We start from the raw sequence: 21921 nt of genomic DNA on the forward strand, positions 1-21921 counted from the left end.
TGTCCTAGTCCTGAAGCTACTACTCTAGTAGGCCAGAGGCTGTTCTGAAATGTTAACAGTTGCCTCCCTCCAGGACCTAGGCACTGCCTCTGGTTTATGATGCGCTTGCTTTTAAAACAAAGGTTACGGGGGGGTGGAAGGTGATTCCGTTCAGTCAGCACTCTTCCTCTTCTGTCTTTCAGGTCCTTTGCAGCCTTGGAGCAGCGAGTCAAGCATGGGCAGTAAGCAGCTGGAATCCAAATCGGAGACTGATGGCTCTGGCACCCCTCAGAACAATGCGGGAGTGAGGCTGCATGAATTTGTTTCAAAGACGGTAGGTCTACAGGCAGGAAGAATTTGAAAAAGCATCTCCTTCCATTTTGAAATGTGTGTGATACCAAGCTATTGATAAGAGGCTATTAGCCGTTATGTCTCAAGTCAACATTAACTGTAATGGTTACCTGCATGGATCAGGGAATATGTTATCCTATGTGGTTAGCCAGTTTGAGTCCTGCTGAGTTACTACATTGCACTAATCTCTTCCCATCTATATGCTTCAAATCATTAGGTTATCAAGCCAGAATCATGTGTTCCATGTGGAAAGAGAGTAAAATTTGGAAAAATCTCTCTGAAGTGCAGAGACTGCCGTGTGGTTGCTCATCCAGAGTGTCGGGACCGCTGTCCTCTTCCCTGTATCCCCACCTTGACGGGCACTCCTGTCCGGATCGGAGAGGTAAATCTGTGGGGTGAGCTTGGGGCAGTAGAGCTGCCAGCCCAAACGGGCTAATGTTTGATTAGAGTTAGAATGTGCTTAGGCTCCAGCAAGTCTGGCTTCTACAGAAGAGCTCCTGTTGCTCAGAGCTGCATAATAAAACGCAAATGGGCATGCTAATGTATCATTCAGTAACCAGCGTAGTGGGTGGTAGGGATGCGATGTTAGGAGGGTGTTAAGTTGTGAACACGCAGCTCTGGGTAGGCAGTCCTACAGCATTGTGCTGATGGATGTAGTGTTGCCCTTCTCTGGGCTGATGAAGAAGAAATAATGTTGTTTTTTTTTTTTTTTTAAGTTTAGATCTCACTAGGAGTTCCTGAGAGAGTATTTTGCATGTCTTGAAGACTAAGTATCTTTTTTTTTTTTATTTTCACTTCTGCCTCTTAGGGGACCTTGATGGACTTTGTCCCTTCTACTCCTCCAATGATCCCTTCTATCATAGTGCACTGTGTTAATGAGATCGAGCAGCGAGGGCTGCATGAGGTAAAAAGAAAATGAGGTGTGAAACAGTGCTAATGAAATGGGTTGTGGTGTTAGGGAAACAAATTGTTAACCTAAATCTCTTTTATTTATGGCGTGTATAGTGCTGCTTGGTGGGTGACTCCAAGTGAGCAACGGTGTCAGTGTAGAGTGCTCAGGTGTGGAAAGTGGGAGCAGAAGAATGTCAGCTTTATATGTGTAGTTGATATTCTGCCTCTAAGCAATGCTTTCTGCTAACAGACAGGCCTTTACCGGATATCTGGCTGTGACAAGACAGTGAGGGAACTGAAAGAGAAGTTTCTTAGAGCAAAAAATATTCCTCTGCTCAGTAAAGTGGATGATATCCATGCTGTCTGTGGCCTTCTCAAGGACTTTCTACGCAGCCTGAAAGAACCTCTTCTCACTTTTCGGTTAAACAAGGCTTTTATGGAAGCTGCAGGTAAGGAGTTGCTAAATGACATCTTCAACTCTTTTCCTAGGCTTGATGGTCACAGGTTTAGCTGTCGTGTGATCTGGCAGACCTCAGTGCTCTGTGGAGCCCTCATGCTTGCAGCTGCGTTGTGTGCAGTATGCTGGGAAGATCTCTCTGCTGTACTGTTTTGGAAGAGGAAAGAAACAGTTCTAGTGCTTGGGCAGGATACAAAATTATTATAATGGCCTGTGAAGTTTCTGGCTTCCTTGTTTCTCAGGCTAGCTGTTGCTGTGAGGGGAATATTGCAGTTGTGCCTCTGGGACAACTTTTTGAGGTCTAAACTTTTTTTTTCTTTTGCCCCCCAGAAATCTTGGATGAGGACAACAGTATTGCTGCTATGTACCAAGCAGTTGGTGAACTTCCTCAGGCCAATAGGGACACCCTAGCTTTCCTCATGATCCACCTGCAGAGGTATGTCCAAATGGAGTGGTAGTTCTGAAAGGAGGATGTTGCCACTGGTGTTTTCTCTAATTGGCTCTTATTACTGCTTGTGAGCAGGAAGTCTTTATTCTGGAAAAAACTGCTTGTTTAGAGGCTGAAGTGTGTGTGGGATGGGGAAACTGTATGACAAGTGAAGGGGAGAAGCTACATTCTCTCTTTCTTAACTTTTTTAATACAGGGTGGCACAGAGCCCGGAGACTAAAATGGACATTACCAACTTGGCCAAAGTCTTTGGCCCCACAATAGTTGCCCATGCGGTACCTGATCCTGACCCTATGACACTACTGCAAGACACTAAGCGGCAACCCAAGGTAGGTCAGCAGAAAGGACTGACTTGGATGAGTGTACACCGTTTTAAAGAATTCAAATGAATTACTGGAGGGAGCTGAGGTGATGTCTGTCTGGTGTCAGTGTGTGAAAGCTGTGTGCTGTTTGTAACATCAGCTACTCGTGGGTGTGTCTGTAGGTAGTGGAGCGACTTCTGCTGCTTCCTATGGACTATTGGAGCCAGTTGATGATGGTGGAGCAAGAAAACATTGACCCAGGACACGTAATTGAGAATATCAATGCCTACTCCACCCCACAGACACCAGATGTTAAAGGTAACCCCTGGGTGCTGCTCTATTGGCTGTGCAGCTGCTGTGTTAAAAATAATGACCCTCAATCAAAGCTGCTTGTGAGACTGGAGCTAGCCATTCCTGCATGTTTTATGGAGTAAGAGAGAAGAAAAGCATGCCAGGAAGTACCAGATTTGTCTAGTATTTTTGACAGATGCTAGGGAATGTCTAATGTTGCTTGCATGGCAATGAAAACTTGAGCTGTCCTCATGTTGCTCGCTTTGCTGCCTCTTTTTTGACAGTGAGCATGCTTGGACCCCTCACTACTCCAGAACAGCAGCTCTCCAAGACGCCGTCGTCTAGTTCCCTGTCCCAGAGGGTCCGGTCTACCTTCAGCAAAACCACCCCCAAGTAAATGCCAGTGGTGTTATCATGGAGATATTGGGATGACTGCAGGTGGCTTGGGTGTTCAGGGAGAACTAAAAATAGACTTTTGGACCCAGTTCTGGGAGCAGCCTGCATTTACTGCTTGGTCAACTCTCCCTTAATCAGTGCTGTAGTAGCAGTACAAGCTGCATAATGGTTAATGAGTGTCACCTTATGGCAGGGAGAGGAACACTTTGTTTGGGAGGTGGGTAAAATTTGGGTGAATGACCCCTGGGAAAGGGAGAGTGTCAGACCTCTATATCCTAAATCCCAAACTGATGTCTTTCTACTTCTCTTGAACTAGATTTGGGAGCAAAAGCAAGTCAACAACCCAGCTTGGGCATCAGGGCAACTTCTTTGCCTCTCCTATGCTGAAGTGAAGTGGACCTGGGAGTTAGTGTCGTCCTAGCATTTGCACACCAATATGCATGAGTACAATAAATGCAAGCCCTCTCCATGGCCCTTGGCAGCTTATGTAATAAGATCTTTTTCCTTTTATCTTTCAGCTTAACTGAGACTTTTAATGGGATTTTATTGTGCAATGTATTTTTATTATCTAATGCTGTGCTAAATTTAGTATTGGTGAAGAAAGTAACTAGCAGGATTTGTTCAAAGAGTTAAGAATAACAATAATAATAAAAAAAAAAACTGCTAGAGGAACTCACTGACATTTTTCAATAGCCTCCAGTCTTCTACCCCTACGAAGTGGAAATACAAGGATCTTAAGTTGTTTTTAAAAACTACATAAGTTGCTCTTCACACAGCAGTGATGCCCCGATTGAATTTTGCCAGAATCCAGCCTTTCAAACAATTCACAGGTCTGTAATTCTGTGGCTTGCAGCCTCTAATCCTGAGGATGGCAGTGTTGCATTTGTCTGGGCAAAAGATGCTCTGCTTAATTAACTGCCAGAGGGACTGTCGCTTTCTAAAGAAACATTTCCTGATACTGTGTTTACAAAGGGAAAACTTTGTAGAGGACTGTCTGTAGATGCAAACCCAAAGGACACCTGGGTAGTCTAAATGAATTACTAGTGCTGCCCATACTGGTGAGGGGAATGAGGGTAGTTTAATAGCACCCTAGCTTTTGGGAGTCCCTGCTTTCCCAAATCGGGCTATGTGACCTTGCCCGGTGCTGTGTGAAAAGACTTGTGGAACATGTACAGAAGTTTATAAGTGGCTGTTTTTATGAAGCTCTGGAAAACTGTCCTGACCTGTGCAGTTAAGTAAATCATGATGTTCTATGTGGCCTATGTTTCTGTACTCTGGCTAATGCTTTTTACTTGTGCTATAGACTTTTAACCAGGGCCTGTGTAGCGTTACAGGAGGCTGTAATGCTGAGGTGTTGTGCTCCGAGTAACTCCTGCCCCAAGGACTAATGAACGTGGCAGTCTGGTGCTGGGGTGCAGGATCATACACCGGGCTGTGGCTCATGGGTCCAGAGGAGGGAGGAGACAACAGTTCTGGTCCCCAATATTGTACCAGGAGGTAAAATAGCCTGGGCTGAATGTGGTGGCTTGGGTTGTGTCTCTTCCTGTTGGTTGCAGGCTCTGGATGGTGAAGTCCTCTCCTGCCATGTTTCCATCTTAGCTCTGACCCACTGCAGGAGATGGGACAGCTGGGGGCTGCTGCTTCCCTTCCCCAGTGGGGCTGGGGGCCCAGGACAAGTGAGTGTTTTCTGGCCTCTGGTGTCTTCATGCACACCAGATGTGCATGAGGGGGGCACTAAGGCATGTTGCCCTTCCCCAAATCCTGTGTCTTGGACACACTTGACTTTGGTCCTTTTCTGGAGCATCCTCTCCTGAACTGGGTCCTTGCCTGTTCCTTGTTGGAGCAGAAACTGGGGCATTTGCAGCGGGTCCTGCTGGGGGATATCTGCCCTGGTCCCCATGGCTCCGCTCTGTGGGGACAGAGGAGGCTTGGGGGCACCCTAGTGTGCCACTGTCACTTGCTCACTGCTGGGCACAGAGGCCAGTGCTTGGAAGCATGGCGGCAATGCTGGGATGGGGGGCTGTGCCCATCCATGCCTGCAGGGGAGGACACAAGTTCCACCGTGGGATGTGTGAGTAGACAGGACAGTGCGGAGAAAGAGCCGTACTGGATGTGAGCTGGGGAGAATAGGTAGTGAACAACCGTGAAGAAAGGGTCTATCTTCTGGCAGCCCATGCTCTGGTTGCTTTAGGCTACAGGGAGACACCAGCTGTTGCACAGGAGAAATCATGTGGGAAAGAATTTGAAATATTTATTGATGAAAAAATATTGAAAGCCTCACTTTGGCCCCAGAAACAGTGATGAATACACTGTTCCTAGTGATTCCTCTCAAGTTGATACCAGTGTGAGCAAGTAAACCCACCTTATGTTCAGGCAGGGGCAAGCACACACACGCTTCAAAGGATTAATGCAGATATTATCACAACTCTGCTCCTTAATCAGCAGCAAGCTCTTGCTACATTTGCCTTTAATGCAACTGGACAGGCCAGGGACCACCTCCGTCCTGTATGCAAGTGCTTCACCCTCATCGAGACCCTTCAGCAGTTAGTGATCTTATGGGGGAAGCCACCTTCTTATTTGCTGCAAATGATAGATTTCGAATAATTGAAGGGAGTTAATTTCTCATGCTGCCCTAATCAGGACTTAGTTCTTATCTACAGCAACTCCAAGGGAGTGACACAGGTCTACACCTGCAAAGGATTGTGCTCAGACCCCATAAGCCAAATTCTTCACCTTTGTTTTCATTTCCTCTTCTCAGAGAGGCAGGATGCAGGGCAGGGTGTGTAAGTTGTGGGCAGTCAGTGATCTATGGGTAGGCCTGTATTTAATGGATGAGTGATGGGATGGTCAGAGAAGCTGATAGAGCCCTCATCTATATGAGGTGATGGGCCTGCTGTTGGAAGACACACTGGTACTTAATGCCTTCTAGCTTTGCGAAAAGGATACTCTGCTTTCTCCAGACTGGGGCTCCCACCATCAGTCCAGATCACTTTCAAAAAATTCTGCAGGCAAGTGGTGGTCAGTCTTTTGGATGAAGCGGTGGATAGCATCAGCATCGTTGCTGTGGCAGTGCCAAGCCACCTTTGTCAACTTCCGTGCACACTCCTTTCTCTGTTCTGTTGGCATGGGAATTTTGTAACCCTCCATAAACTTTGCTTTTGCTTCATCAAGTGATTTCTTCTTGTAGAGGAAGAAATTTCCCCAGTAGAGATTAAGGGCTTGGTGGCCTTTGGGGCTCAGGGTGTCCTTTCTCTCCTGCAGCTCTTTGTAGATCTTCTCTTCCTGTGCTGGGTCTATTGCGCCATAGAGCTCTGCTAATTGCAGCTTTAAAAACACGAGGTCAAGGTCTGGATGTTTCTGAAGAATTTGCTTGAGGTGTTTGATGGCTGCCTCCAATATGTTATTCTTGTCTTCCTGCTTTGCAGTCAGCCACTGTATCTTATAGCACTTGGCCAAGGCTTTGGTAGAGAAGGTGGTAGCTTGGATCCTGCTTCAGGGCTCGCTGTAATATCTCCATGGCTCGCTCTGTGGACCGTTGCAGCCAGAATAAAGCTGAAGCTTTGAGGACATCAGGATCGGAGCTTTTCTCTGCACTTTCTTCTATCAAGCCAATTGATCTTTCTATCTGCACTTGTTCAAGTAGCTTGGCTAAGTATATTTTGGCTCTGTAGTTATTTGGCTGCTCAAGGACAGTCCTTTCCAATTAGATTATGGCTTTCCTTGCAATATCAGAATACCAGAAGTAATTCCAGGTGGAATAAAGAGCTATTCCAAGCCCAGCATGGAAATATATGTTCTGTGGTTCAAGCATCAATGCTGCCTCAAAGCACTCTCTTGCCCGTTCCCCATTACGTGTTCTGATAGCCAAGAGGGACCAGCCTTTCTGGGCCTGGATGTATGGGATCAGCTGTGCGTCCCAAGGAGTTGGGCAGAGTTGCTCAATTTGTTTCAGATAGCTTTTGGCCTCCTGATAAGAGCCCTGAAGGTAGTGAATCCAAGCATAATTCCCACAGATAATCGAAGAATCAGCAGTAGAAGCCTGCTGCTCATCTTGTGTCTCATGTTCTTCAGCATCTTTAAGGCTTTGCAGAGCTTCTCTGCTCTGGCCTTTCAGCTGGTACAGATATGCCTGCAGCCCGAAGAGTGCTGCGTGGTTTTGGTGGGATGTGTGCTTGATTTCAACAGCGAGCTTCTGGAGGACGTGTGGGTTCAACATGGCCTGTTACGCCCAAATGCCAGGTGAAATGGCATTGAAGGGCATCCAACTTCTCCTTCAGCTGCTCATTGCTACAGAGAGGAAAATGTGGGTTATGAAAAGGCAGCATGGGGAGGAGTGGGGTCCTGTGGTCCAGCTCCTAGCTGTATGTGAAAAAGGAGGGAGGGGTGGAGGATGGGGCTCTCCCCATTTGCTCAACAAGTCCCTCGCACTCAAGCTACTAAAGAACCTGTAGCCAATCTTCAGGGAAGCATCTGGGAGGCTTCACTCCTAGCTTGCCGTTCCCCAAAGGGGAGTCACCAGTGCCTGGAGCCAGGGCTGCTCCTTCGTCTTATTTAAGACAAAGGCCCTGGGATTGACTGCAAGAAGTGGAAAGAGCAGAGCCAGCCAAAAATCATGTGGTGAAAACTTCTTTGCTCCCCATGGGGAGGAAACAGGGGCTGTGCTTTCATCTGAAGGATGCAGCAGGAGATGGCTCAACAAAGAGAGTCCAACAGACCCATGAAGATATTGGACCAGATAATCTCTTATATGAGGAAAGGTGAAGAGAGCTGGGACTCTTCAACCTCAAGAGGAGAAGGCTCAGAGGGATCTCAAAGCGTACGTAAATATCTGAAGGGAGGGTGCAAAGAAGAGAGAGCCAGGCTTTTTTCTATAGTGCCCCATGCCAGGTTCAGAAGCAGTAGGCACAGACTGAAACTCATTGAGGCTCCAAATGGTCATCAGGAAACTTCTTTTAACTGTAGGGATGATGGAGTACTGGCACAGGCTGCCCAGAGAGGCTGTGGAGTCTCCATCCTTGGAGATACTCCAAAGCTGTCTGGATGTGGTCATGGACAACCTGCTCCAGGTGGCCTCCAGAGGTCCCTTTCAACCTTAACTTTTCTGTCGTTCTGAACGAGGACGTTGTGCTGAGCCTTGTCACCCCGAACCCCCTCTTTCTGGGAGCTGCCACAAGAATGAATGCTGTGCACTTACCTCATTTTTTGCTGCGGGTGTATTGTTGTCGTCAAGGAGCGATGGCTTGGGCTGCGTCTCTCCCATGCTGCAGCAGATACACGGGGCACTACAGAGTCTGTCATTTATTGACTGATCCTTAAATAGAGAAAGTATTTCCTTCTGGGCAGGGTCTGATTAAACAATTTGTCTTGGAGGAAACAAGGCTGAAAGAGAAAAGCTTAAACCAGGAAGTAAAGTATTCTGGTCTCCCTGTCTTGAAGCTACTCCCTTCCCTTCACAAAATGGGACTGGGGTCTGGATAAACAAGAGAGGAAACCCAGTGGTCAGAGCAGCAGGATCCCAACTCGCCCCTGGAGACCTTCTTCCCCCTGAAAAGGACGTTGTTAGTGCTAAAGCTTTTAGAAGGTATCAGGGCTAAGGTGACAGAAGAGAAGGATACCGGGCTACGGCACTGCCGTTATTGTTAAGAGGCCAAAGGCTCCGTACAACTCCGCAAGGCTTTGGCGCTGGGGCTTGTTGGGCTGGTTTGTCTGGATCTGTCCTGACCTGCCTGAAACTTTGCTGTAGTTTGTTTAGTTTACCTGTAAGAGCAACTCTCCAGCAGCAAGGCGGCTGTTAGCGAATTGATTTTTAGCGATCAAATTTGCATAGTTTTGTGTAACTGTGAGGTACAGCGGCTGTGCCCGCGATAAATCTGAGGTACTTCCTTAAGGAGCGGGCAGTGCTGAGGGAGGGTCAGGGTGCTGGCACTGAGCACAGGCTGGCCCCGGGCTGTTCACAACTCATCGGTGATCCATTACTGATCATTGAGGAACATGGTTGTGGCAGGCGGAGGAAACCAGTCTTAGAGAGAACAGAAAAAATGCAGGTAAAACGCAGGTTACATAGCATACCTGGATGTAACGTGGAATTGCAGCTCTGAAGAAAGATTCATGTGTAGAGAGTAGTAGAAAAAACATTTTAAAAAAGCGTCCTAAGTAGACCTTAAACTGAGGAGGAAGAAACCATCAACCTTATCATCATCTTCCTCCCAGTAAAGAAGAAACAACCCATCAACATTGCTTTCCCCCCTTGGGATGCTGATGAGTTGCTGCAGCAATGCAAGGGAAGTAGGGAGAACTTATATTAGAGGAAGGGCGTAGATGGATACTTTGGTCTACTGTGTGTGGGTTTTTTTTCTGTTACTGACAACCTTTAACAAAAATGAAATAATTTGGGTATTGTTAGCATTGCTGTAACTGGATGAATGGTGATTTCTGTATCTTTGTTAGACTGAGGCATTAATTAGACTACCATTAAGTTCTAATTTTTGAGTCCTCATGTAAGCATCTTCTTTCTGTGTGCTTTGGCTTGCACAAGCTGCTTCTCCGTTGCCTGTCGTGGCCAGGTTGGGGCTCTGCGCGTCGGGTGACCGGCAGATGTTTTGACGCCCCGGGGCAGGGGCTGAGCAGGGCTGTGGGCAGTGCTGGCAGAACAGAGGAGAAATTCCGAGCTCAAGTCCCTCAGGCCTTGGCAACGGTTCTTGGCTCTTTCTCCTGCTAATATTAGGACTGGTTTGAGGAAGATTACGGTTCTGTGAAATAGCTATTAATATCATACAAAGCTTGGATGGAAGTCAAAAATAACAGCAAATGCAAAAACTACTAACCACACAGCCAAACGGGAAGTACAGGCAAGGCTTGGTGCTGTGAAAGATAAACAGCGGGAAGGAAAAGCAAAAGAGCTGCAGTAAGATGCAGAGAAGAAAAATACAAATAGCTTTGGAGATAGCTTGAAAACAGTCCTTGGCTCCAAAACAGTTATGTTACATCAAATAACGCTGATCGAATTCTCTGAGCTGATTGAAGGGAAATCCTGGTTTATTGGCCCAGACGTTTCCCGGCTTTGGAAAAACACCCGTCTGTTGCCTGTCCCTCTGCTGCCGACTCAGGAACGAGAGGGCTTGAACCAGCTTGGTCGTCTCACCCCCTCCATGCCTCGGCAATGACTCCGCTTGTCTTCCTCCCAAGTCTGTTCCCTTACCCGCAGCAGTCTGCTGCTGTTATGGGGCAAGACCAGTCTGAGCCCTGGTTTTCCTCGGCCTCTGTAATTGCTGTTGTACTTGGGGTAATCTCTGAGTAGCGTTGTGGCATGGGCCCTAGGAATAATCTTTATAAGACTAAATGAACTGATGAGGAAATGCAGACCGGCCAGCAGGCTCAGAGTCCTTCATCAAGCAGGAAAAGAAGAACAAAAACCCAGACTCAGCCTGATTCTTCTTGGACACAATGAAGGGGCTCTGAACCCCCAAAGTGGTCTGCAACATGAAGCAGGAAAGACAGAACCTGGAGCTGCTGTTCTGCTGAAAATAGTGCCTGTGGGGTTAGGGCATTTCAAGGAGATTCAGCTGAGCAGCAAAGGCCAAAAAACTAAAAATACATTGAGGTGCGGCAGCAGGATTTCCCTGATAAAGTTTGAGTCCTGGCTGAGTATTTAAAACCTTCCTTGTTGGCACTGAAGCACAGGTGAAGCTTCCATAGCGAGAAGACGGGTAACCAAAGGGTGGTTTCGGTTTGCATTACGTTCCTGTTGCACCTTTCCAGATCGTACTGACTCTACCCCTCCCGGCTGTGCTTCTCGCCGTTCTGCGTGTGGATGTACGCGCTCCTCCAGGGAAAGGAGGTGGCAAAAGCAGGGTTTTGCCAGCGTGCCAATGCTCGCACAGCGGCGTTTGATTCACGGCTTTGTCGGTCGCTGTACAAATCCCTGGCCAAGAGCTACGCTGACAAAAGCCTGGGTTTCCTCCTGCTCAGAAGCTGGAGGATTGCACTATCTTGTACTAGACCAAAATAAGTAATATTTCTCCTAGACAAGAGCTTATATACTTCAAAGATGACTATTTTCTCCTACTGTATAGTATGAGGCAATCTCTTCTACCCCCAGACCTCGCTTCGGTAGTTTGTACCGGCAGATGGCAGAGGATTTCCATCAGTGAGCTGGAAGAGGCGAGGGCTGGGTGCCTGCGTCGCCGGGCTCGCTCCAGCCCGTCAATAAGCAGCTCTGCTTTTGCACCACTTCTAGATTTCTGCTTTGCAGCTGGATTATTTTTTTAACAATATTCCAAGTTCCTTCCCTGCCTCCTGCTTTGGATAAAAAGACCTATATTTGGAAACGCGGTGGTTTCCCTTGACCGTGAACAGGGAGGTAAAACAGACCAGGACTCGAGAGGGCGCGAGCTGCCTGTGGAGGGCATTCCTCCCCCTTCACAAGTGAGCTATGAAGGGCCCAAGAAAATGACCAAGCAGCAAGTTTAAAATGAAAAAGGAAATATTTTTTCCGTATAATGTATACGGAAACTGTGAGAACAACATTGTGTAAAAACAGCCTCTGCCTCACCAGAATATTTGACCCCCTTGTTTTCAAATGCTTTGAAAGCCTTTCTGCCCATGCCCCGACTTTACGCTCACCCAAATTACCTGATACTGGAAGCTAGATCTACTGAATTCCTGCAGATAAAAGTGGCCTAGACATTCTGCTTTACTGACACACGGGCATCAGGAGACATTAACAACCAGCGACCGTAGCTGCTGCCGTGGGATGACGCAGGGAGCTCTGTCTGGAGGTGGCAGTGAATGGCTTCGCTCTAGACGCTCCTGGTTGCCCCCAGACCCGGACAGGGAATCCTTAGGAATCTGCGTCGTGAAGAGCCGGGCAGCTTCTCAAGCACGCACAGAGAGCAGGAAAAGGGAGCTGTTAAGCGTTTCAAAATCTTAGGCTGAAATACCTTCCTGAAGTGCCTCTCTCTCCTGAATTAATCTATCTCCAAAAATATGAGGATTCGACTGTCTGTTTACAGCTTGGTGAGCTAATGAGGTCACTGCAAAGGCTTGATCAACACGAGAAAAATAATTCTAGGGAAAAGAAAACAGATGATAGCGAGGGGTTCAGTTAACTGACCTCAAAAACAGAGTCCTCGATGTCTGCTGTCTATGTGACCGCTTCACCATCTCGCACGTACAAAGGGTATGGCTGCAAAGTGCTGGAAGACACTCTGATATCAACGAACTCCCCTGGCTCCTCAGGGAGGGCTTCTTATCTCCAAAAGCAAAGCCTTCCCTTCTATCAGCACTTAGACAGACACTCAACTGTCCTCCAACTGCTGCGATGCGGCGATAAGCCCAGAGCATTTGCTACTCAGCGAGGCTGGGGAACGGCGGAGCGCCGGGGTCTGACCTAGGGCAGGCAGCTTGGCAGCGCAGAGCAGCAAAAACCCTGCCGTAGGCACGCAGGATAGTTGGAATCCAGAGAGCCATTGCCAATGCTCCGCTTTGGCCCAGCTCGTTGCCTGCAAGGGGCCGTAGCCTTCATGCCACCTCCCAAGACGGGGTAGCGGAGAACTACCTTGTCAGCGCAGGCAGTAAAAGCCAAAAGTGGCTCTCGCTGACGCACCCCTCGTGCTGTGTGCCGTACCTGTCGCTTAATTCAGATGGCTCTTAGCACCCGTGAGGATGAGAACTTTGGGGAGCAGCGGTTTTGCAGTGCCAAGAGCCAGGACCTGGTCGTATCATTCATGGGGACTGAGGATGCTTCAGCTGGGAGTGCGATAGGGGCATGAGATGGTGCCTGGTTTGTTCTCTAGAAACGATTGATGAGGAGATGAGAGAAGGACGCGTGGGGAAGAGAGCTGCCTGCAATAGCTGAAGAAATACGACCAAATCGTACATATAGAAGCCAACGCGATGCAGAAATCCCAGTTCCTGTCTGGTCCTAACTTTTCCCACAGCCATGGCTGCCTGGGGCAGAGGACACAATGTTCCAGTCTTCTTTATTCCAGCCCATCTATTTGTCTAATTCTGTATTTCTCTCACTGGATTTGGGATTTGTCTTCTGTGGCTACAAGGGGATGTCTCTTTGTTTTCTGGATTTGGAGTGTGTGGCAGGTCAGCAGAGAGAGGGGGACAGCAGAGCTGCCCAGGTGAGCAGTGACTTACATCTGAGACAACCAGGACTGGCAGCCTTCCATGTCGAGACTGTTCCTGGCTGCCGAAGATGGCAGCAAATGGCCCTAATCTGGCAAAAAGGCTCGGCTGAATCCCAGTTCCAGGCCACAGGAAAGGGTACAAGAGGATCCATGGGATTCGCAGGGTCGTTAACTAATGAAAGCCAGAGCACGAGAGAAAATCAGATCCTCTGATTCCAGCAGCCAACTGCTGGTCCAAAGGCATGTGGTCCTACTACCATGGCATAAAAGTAATGAGAAATTGTGGTGTTAAGATTTTGATAAGATTGCAGCAGTAATATGCTGCAATACCTCTGAGCCAAGCTCTCAGAGAGCGATGGGAAGAGAAGAGAAGCTGAAGTGATGACAACCCAGCATAATGTGTGGAAAGAAAGAATAATAGCCAGTGGATGATTTAAACAATGTGTTAATTAAAATGATATAGATATTGAAGGACAAATCTGTTTCCTGCACAACTTAGAAAAAAACAGAACGTGGTACATTTGGACTTGGTAACAGCAGCTGCGGGTAAAGTAGGCAAGAAGATCCTCCCCAGTGAAATGTTTAGGTGCTTTGCATAGGCTTAAAGACTGTAAAAGTTCTGAAATGTGGCTGAGTTTACAAAGTCCTATAGAAACAAAAGAAAAGGGCCATCAGACATCTGTGGCCGGTCATTTCAGGACAACCTATTATTCTGGGTGTATCTGAGATGAACCATAGCTGATTCTACAATTCCTTGGATTCTTCCCTGGGTAGGAGACCATCTCACTGGTTAAGTAACGGAGAAATTTCCATATGTGGAGAGGGGAGACCAAGGAAACAGTAGCTCTAAGTCTTTCTTGAGAGAAGCAGCTAACAGTAGGTAACGCCAAGAAGGCTGAAATACATCAGTCTAACTTCAAAGGGTGATTGATCAGGTAAGCATCATAATTGACATGAGTGGTAGAGGGAAGAAATCTCAATACAGTAAGGAAAAAACAAGCTAGAAATGCACTTACATTCATTATATACTTTCAGGTCATTTGGGCAAGATTAAATTCACTCAACAGGTGGGAGAAAGCTGAGAAGAGAGCCTCCACTAACCCAGGGAGGATGGAAAACGGTCAAGAAAAATGCCAAAGGTTTCTCTTAAAAAGGAGACAAGATCCGGAGAGAATTATGTGGCGTTGGGATCTGGGAAAACAGTGGAACAAGCAGTTAAGCATGCTGTTTGTCAGCACCTAAAGGAGCACACCAAAGAAAATGAGTAACAGACAATACTCATTTGGCAAGATCCAACCATCCCAAGCTAAGATAATTTACTTCCACAATGATGTTATGAGCACTGCACTCCAAGAAGAGGCAGTAAATACAGTTTTATGGCTTTTGACACTGTTCCACACGGTACATGAGCAAGCTAAAGAAACAGTTCAGATAAAATCACTCCAGCATGGATCCAAGACTGAGTGACAAGCCCTGTGCAGAGGAGAATTTTCAGTCATTTCCTTGCAAAGTGGAAGGACAGAAGCAAAGCAAGTTTTTAAGACCAGGTTAAAGATACGGGTTGGGAACGATGTAACTGGTCCTTGATTGGGCAGGAGGATATTTCTTTGTCATCTCTATTGATGGAGGCTTCTGTAGATATTTTGGAAAAGAATGTAATTTTAATTGCCACGAAACAAAAAAATTACGTTTATTTTTTTCAAGAAGAAAACTAACATACAGCTTTAAGCAAGAAGCTGTCAGCAACTTCAACTAACTAAAGGTAACAAAAATGTAGTGCAAAGGGGCTACAGACAGAAAGATCCTTTTTAAAGCGTTAATTCGTGAAGAAATAGCTCAAACGGAGCCTGGATGCCTGCTCTCCCAGACGGGGATGGAACCTGGATATTTCTGCAAACAGATCTCCGCTGTATTGTCCGTTTCTGAAAAATCACTATTCCCTCAAATGCCGTGTTTCTCTTGGGACTTTGCGCTCTGAAATGTCAGTACACCCTTGCTGAGAAGCATTTTACCCTTGGCTAAAGTCACAAGAGATTACATGATGTGATTTCCTGTGCGAGCAAAACTGGGTTTGACGACCCACTGAACCTCTCAGCCTTGAAGGTTGAAGCTTGTTTTCTTGGGCTTTAAGTTGGAACCAGTTCAGCAAAGACTTTTTGTCCTAACTTTTATCTAAACACAAAAAAAGAAGGGGGAGAATAAAAATATACAGTGTCTTCTAGAAAAAGAAAACAAACTCTATCACTCCCTAATTCTGCCCCTTCCTCCATCAGCTTCCAGGAAACGAAGTGACAGAGGTGAAGTTGTTTTATATAAACTATAATTTCCACCCAGTGCGACGACAGCTCCCTGCTCGCTCCCCCAGCAAGTGGAGCTGAAGGTGGCCGTTCCTCACCCAGGCGAGTCGAGTGGCCTAATCCTGTACGAGACGTCTCGCCGGGACGGCAGGTTTTCCCGTGTGCGTTCAGCCGCTCACAGCAGTGTCTCCTGGAAGCTTCGCTCCCGCGTCATCCGCTCGTTCTCGTCCAGGACATATCTCAGCCAACAACTGAGATGTTGGTTGCACCATGCTGGTGCGTGGCAGAGACACGGTGCTGTGTGTACGTCTGCCAGTACCACCCCACTAGCTCTTTTAGTGGCTTCAAGCATGAATGAGAGAAGAAGAAATGTGTGGTACCTGTGTAGTTTGTAACACCTTTGTAAGCCCACATTTGGGGACACGTCTTGGTACAGCCATGGTGGACACTGGCTTTGCATCTACTGCCTACTGCTTGGCCAACGTCTTCCCCAGGATCACGCGGCATCCCGGCAGCCCACAAAGACTTTCTCTTCTTGTGTTTTTTGACTTCTTCAGTTCAAAGTATCTGAAGCACCGAGAAGGCTGTCAGAGCTTTCCCGAGTGGTTTATTTTTAGCACGGCATCAAAAGCACGCTCTGTGCCCTGAGGCGTGCCCTTAGGTGATGCAAAGACACTTGAAAATATTAAACTCCCCCTTTTCAACAGAAGTGAGCTCTTAAACCTGCCCAGACTTTCTAGTGGCTCAATTCAGTCCTTGTCGTATTTCATTTGACCGGATTTTATTTGATGTTTCATTTGTGAGACGTTGCTCCCCATGTAGGTACTTATCGAGTCCCTCAACCCCCCCTCTCGAAAGTGCTGAAGTCCTGAAATCTCTCGCCCTAAAGGCTTTGAGCGAGTCCCGCGGCGCTCGGATGATCCCAGCGGTGACTCTGGCCCCGCGATTGCTGACTGGGTGAAATGAGAACCCCTGATTATTTTCACAGACGGTGTTCCTGAGGAGCAGGCTCGCAGCCGCTCGCAGCGTCTCAGCCCCTCGCTTATGAAACTCTCCGCGTGTGCAGGTGGGAGGCGTTTCATCCGGAGCTGGAACATATCAGCCAAGCAGAATTTCCTTTGAGGTGCAGATAAGCAGATTCTGGTGATAGAGAGGCCGTGCTCAAACAGACACTGGGGTTCCAGCTTTCAGAACAGCCTCTGGGGCCAAAGGGGAAGGAAGTATTTAATATTGTGAACATAGGACATCTAGAGAAAAACAACGCTTCAAGATGCATCACTCTCAGACACACGCCCTGAGCTGTTAACCCGCTGCTATCAAGGGAGCGCATCCCCCAGGCGGCCTCGGAGCTTAGGACACGTGCAGCGAGGCCGAAGGTTTTCTAAGTCCGTGCAGTATTTGGGAAGAATTCTTCAGAATTTGGGAAGAATTCCTCAGGAACTGGCAACAAAGAGTTGACTTATTGTGCAGGAAACCTTGATCAGCTGTGGGGAAAGCTGATCACGGACTTGTGTGTATTGAAAAATCAAGTTGTCTTTGTGAACAACCTGAATGGTCAGATTACAGAAAGTAAATCCCTGCAAAAAAACCAATTCCAGCCTCTTCACTGAATGCTGCAGGGCTCAGCTTGCTTGGTGTTGAGTTGTGAAACATGTCAGGGCACGCACAAGATCACTTCTTAGAAATCGCAGCTCTTTTCAGCACCAGCAGAATTAAAAAAATATAATAGTCTCCACTTTCAGAGAGCAAGCAGAAGCAGCACTCTGCACTGTCCAAATACTATCAAAAAGATATAATGGGGTAACAAAGTTGTGGTCAAAACCAGGAGAAGATATAGGCAGACTCTTAGGCAGTCTGGTTCCTGAAAGAAAATCTTAGAAAAAACGGTAACAAATCAAGCACAGTAATAACAAACCAAGTATTTCTGGAAAAGCGATGGCGAAGCATTTCCTAATTTCGGGTAGACCCATCTGCGCTCCAGTGACAAGCACTAATGAAGAGAAACACGGGCAAGAAGTTACACCATGGTCACAGACGACATAAATGCGCAGGTTAGAGTCAGCAGAAGGAAAAAGGATGATTCAAGGGCCCCCCCCCCGGTTTCTAGGGACACGGGAGAGACTGACCATGAAAAAACCTCATCTCGGGGCCGCCGGCCAGATTGGCCGGTGACATGGCAGAACATCCAGCAACAGAGGCTTTCCCGAGGGTACCCGGCTGGAGAAAGGAAGAACGGGCTAGCGACCTGCCGTTCCAGGACCTTGAGTCGCAAGATCATGCTGTATCCTGGTAGCTCCTGGTGGGATGGGGGCCCGGGGGCTGTGCAGCTGCGCCCCGAGGAGGCGCGCGTGGCACCCCAAGCAGTGCTCATGGAGGGACACCCAGGTCTTCATCCCTCTCACCCCAGTGAAAGGTGTTGCAAGAGACAGTCTGCCCACAGCTTCCAGAAGCTGCCTCAAGATGGTGCTCCAGCCAATTTTCTGGGTTTTTGAATGAATTTGCTTGCATGACAGGTCTTTGCTTAATAGGAACAAACGAGGGTGGACTGGGCTCAGGCCTTGCAGGGAGCCTTCAGCTGCCTCTGCCAAGCCAGTGCTCGCTTTGAAAGGCTCATCGCTTCCAGCTCATGGACTGGAAGCCCCTGAGCGGCTGCCGGGAATGAGTCACGAACAAGGTCCCCATAGGAAAGGAGAACTATGGATTCATAACCTTGACCGTTCTGGGTAGGAAAAGTTTATTTGTCCAGCTTGCTTTATAAATAACCCAGAAAGCAGCATCTTTGTTTTCATGATCTCGGACTGGGACGTGTGGAGGAACCTTGGCAGAGTGCCTGTCCGAACCCTGGCCAGGGAGACCAGTCCCCAAAGAGGCATTTTATTTAATGACTCGCAGCATGCAAAATACCGCAAAAGGATAAGACCAAGGAGCAGGATCTCTGACTTTGTGGCATGGGAGTGCTGTGGGCAACGGCACTGAGGACCTTCCTGCTCCCTCCGGCCCCCGGATCTTGCCAAAATATATCCTCCATCCATTCCGTGTTGTGCAGTACTGTAAGGAGAAACATCAGCAACCTCCCCACGCTGCGACTTGATATGGCCGGGCTGCATCCTGAGTGAGAAAAAGGGTTAAAAAGAAACTGGGGCAATTTTGTGGAGGATGGAAAAAGTTGAGGTCAAAGAGCAAAACGTTAATGGAGGGATTCAGGCAGGGGACCTGTGGAGTCACCAGGAGGGTAACTGCAAGGAGAAACTGAAACCCTGAGAGGAAAATTAACCCTCTGTGGGCAAGGTTAACCCTTGCTTTTTAAGTCTGACAGCAGGAACAGTCTTCTAGCAATCATTTGCTACAGGGATGAGGAATCAGTGATGTTAAATTGGGAGAAGTACTTATTGTTTGTGTCTAGGATGGAGAGATGCCTGGCTTCTCTCAGCAGCTGATGGTGCTGGATGCCCCTCTCAGAGTCAGGCAGAGATGCCGTGGCTAAGGAGGAGCCAGGCCTCTTCCTGACTGCTGTCCCACAGAGGACTCCTTGCTGGTCCCATTCCCAGCACTGGAAACACGAGGATCCCCTGTACCAGTGGTATGGGGACCGAAAACAGCAGTAATGACGAGCTGATCCTTCCATTAATGATGGGGTTTTTTTCAATCCCTCCATCATATAGTGTTTTTCTCCCTTTTGCAGGGCAGGCAAAGCTTCAGCTGTTCTTTTTATCAGAAGAGCTGAACAGGTGCTGGAAAGGGGCAAATATTCTTTTACACCAAGTGGTAAAGCTGAGAATCAGGAACGGTGCAGGCAAACGTCACCCGGGCACCTGAGCCCCGCATCGTTTGACAGGAGACTGCACAGAGCCCGATGGTGCTCAGCTAATGAGCGTCGGAATCCTGTAAGCCTCAGTCATGGGATACGCATCGGACACAGAGAAGTTTGCAAAGTATGTGGAAAAAGAGAAAAAGCGGCGGGCGAATAGCAGCCCTGCGCTCCGCGCTGCAGGGACGCTTAGCCTGCTTCTCCCGCAAGCAGCTCTTCCCCAGGCGGCTTCGCCTCCCCTAAGTCTGCTTTGCCGAACGCTAAAGACTCAAACAAATCTTTAAAACTAGATACTTCCCTTACCCAACCCACTCTTCCTTCAGCCCTTATCTGCCCTTACCTGTCTCCACTAGGTCGCTTTAAAAGTCCCAGACGCTTCCTTCCTTTGTTTGTCTTGGCCAGAAAGGGAAATGTCTTGTGTGTCAAAGGTTTGCTGCAAATTCCTGTCCAAGCTCTTTAGTACCTCTGGCCTCAGTAAATCAAGCTTCTTCGCCTGACTAGGGATTTGCACAGTCAATCAGATGCTCTCCCCCATTCTCTCTCTCCTGCCTGCACACGGGATTGAGATGGAAGCGACAAAACGACGAGGGGTTAAATCCCTACTGGCTTAGTGCAACCTGGGGACCCGAGAGGGAGTCCTGGCTTTCAAAAGCCAGAGTTTCTCAAGGTCTGTGCCACTGTCCCAGGTTTCCAAGAGCCTGGCTGAGATGGATGAAGAGCAGATGGCAGAAAATGAGCCCTGAAGAAGTGGTGGCTGAAAGGGAAAATATGAGCTATTTCAATCTGAATACGAGTCAGATTTCAATCTGTGAATGATCAATACGAGTGCCTCTCAGGGAGCATCGGCTCCGCCAGGACCTCATGGAGACCTCCCCCAGCAGCCTTCCCCTTCTCTGCCCTCTCACCCTTTCTGTTGTGTCCACATTCCTGTTACCACCCGGGTTTTGTCCTTTATTTTCTGCATCCCATCTGCTTGTCCCCATGTGGCAGCTCCCAGGACTCAGAGGAATCTCGAGAACATCCGTTACTGAAGCAGGCAGAACGGGGAGAGAAGTTTTAATGCTCCCTGTGCAGAGAGTAGAGGGTACAGGACTTGAGGTTTCAAAAGAGAAATGTTCCGTTACCAAGCCATCCAATGACCCTACAGGCACGAAGCTTCCCCTGTGGGTGATGAAGATGCTCAGAAGAGTCCCCATTCTCCTGGTTTCACAAGAGGAACTAGTCACTTCTGGAGCGGGAATTTATGATGGGGTTGGCACGATGGTTTGGCGAGACCAGAGGTTGCTGGTAGAAGAAAGCTTGAGAAGCACCGTTCCCTGGCATGCTGGACTAAGCAGCTCTGGTGGGATGCAGCACTTGTCTTAAAACTGGCACAACGAAGCCAGGGGCAAAATTGAGTGTGAAGGGAGTAATTTTCAGGAATTCCTGGCAGCTTTCATGCCTGAATTAGCTTCTCTGGGTTGTTTTCCAGTGAGCTGCTCTGTGCTGTGTCTGAGCAGCGCGTTAAGAGGGATGGAGTGAACAGATCAAAGAGCATGAAACATTCTTGCGGGGGGGTGTGTGTGTGTGTGATTCTGGGTGTTCTTGCTCGTCCCTTCCTCCTTAGGAAAATCATCTGGACCTACAGGCTCAAAGCAGGACACTGGGGTCCTGGCTAGAGTTGTGCAGGAGTTGTAGAGCCTTTATGAGCTCTACCTGGACTGCAGCACCGTTTCCCCAGCGCCCCTGGGAGGGAGACTGACAGTTCCGATCATCCTGCAAGAGTGAAAAAAGCGGTAAGCCTGAGCCATGTTCTGAAGAGAGATGCTGGTCTCCCATTTTCATCCCAGACCTTTGCCTTGGTTTCGCTGAAAAGTGAAAGGAGAGACCTCTCCATCGGGTGAGCAGTTCAGCGGCGGCAGGTGCAGAACAAGAGTGTTGGGTCAAGTTTGAAGCTCACTCAGCCTCGACGGGGAGGGGTGCGCTAGCTAGCCACAAGCCTACCGCGCAGGCAGCACTTCGGTTGGGAGCTCCTTCCTTTGCAGATGAGCACCTTGATCTCAGCTCCCCCCTCTTCTCCTTCTCACCGAATCGGCCCCGTGCGGTCGCTGGCGAGCAGCACACCTGACGGCGGGGCGCCCGATGCCAGCAGCTGCTGAAACCACAGCTTGAACGAAGCCAGCCTTCCTCTCCCTCGCTCAAGAGAAGGCTGTGCAGCACGAAAACAAAACTGAACCAGATTGTTCTCACCCTAAGCTCTCCTGGCAAACAGGAAGTTACGAGCAAGGGTGGAAGAGCAAGTTCATGGGCTCTTGGGTAACAGCAGGAACATACCCCAGACACCACCTGCAGTGAAGTGGGAGAAATGCTTCCCAGGTAGACGCCCGCATCTGGCTTCACCCGGCCTGCTGATACACCGACATCTGTATCCAGAACAGGGGACAAGTTGAGCACTTGCATTCCCCTCCCTGAGCTCTGCCTTCAGATGAAACGTTAAACTGATGCTCCGTCCGCCACAGCAGTGGTTCAGGTGCAAGCGGCTGTTGCCAGAGCTGCCGGTATGGCCCGGGGGGAAAACTGCCCGAA

General features: G+C 48.4%; 2 protein-coding genes across 2 annotated transcripts in view; one reads left to right on the top strand and one right to left on the bottom strand.

Moving 5' to 3' along the window:
- RACGAP1 (Rac GTPase activating protein 1) overlaps nt 1-3507 on the top strand; it is a 6383-nt gene extending 2876 nt beyond the window's left edge. The window contains exons 8-16 of the mRNA XM_010296433.1: nt 180-313; nt 548-712; nt 1139-1234; nt 1472-1670; nt 2009-2114; nt 2323-2455; nt 2611-2746; nt 3004-3112; nt 3432-3507. Of these exons, the coding sequence (XP_010294735.1) occupies nt 180-313; nt 548-712; nt 1139-1234; nt 1472-1670; nt 2009-2114; nt 2323-2455; nt 2611-2746; nt 3004-3112; nt 3432-3507 (1154 nt within the window). The remainder of the gene's footprint in view (nt 1-179; nt 314-547; nt 713-1138; nt 1235-1471; nt 1671-2008; nt 2115-2322; nt 2456-2610; nt 2747-3003; nt 3113-3431) is intronic.
- Nucleotides 3508-6091: 2584 nt separating this feature from the next.
- Nucleotides 6092-21921, bottom strand: part of LOC104628009 (interferon-induced protein with tetratricopeptide repeats 1-like) — a 17080-nt gene continuing 1250 nt past the window's right edge. The window contains 7 exon segments of the mRNA XM_010296434.1: nt 6092-6565; nt 6567-6763; nt 6968-7261; nt 7317-7402; nt 21052-21111; nt 21423-21544; nt 21670-21758. Coding sequence (XP_010294736.1) covers nt 6092-6565; nt 6567-6763; nt 6968-7261; nt 7317-7402; nt 21052-21111; nt 21423-21544; nt 21670-21758 — 1322 coding nt within the window.

The sequence above is a fragment of the Phaethon lepturus genome, unplaced genomic scaffold (assembly GCF_000687285.1).
Source record: "Phaethon lepturus isolate BGI_N335 unplaced genomic scaffold, ASM68728v1 scaffold31781, whole genome shotgun sequence".
Taxonomy (NCBI): domain Eukaryota; kingdom Metazoa; phylum Chordata; class Aves; order Phaethontiformes; family Phaethontidae; genus Phaethon; species Phaethon lepturus.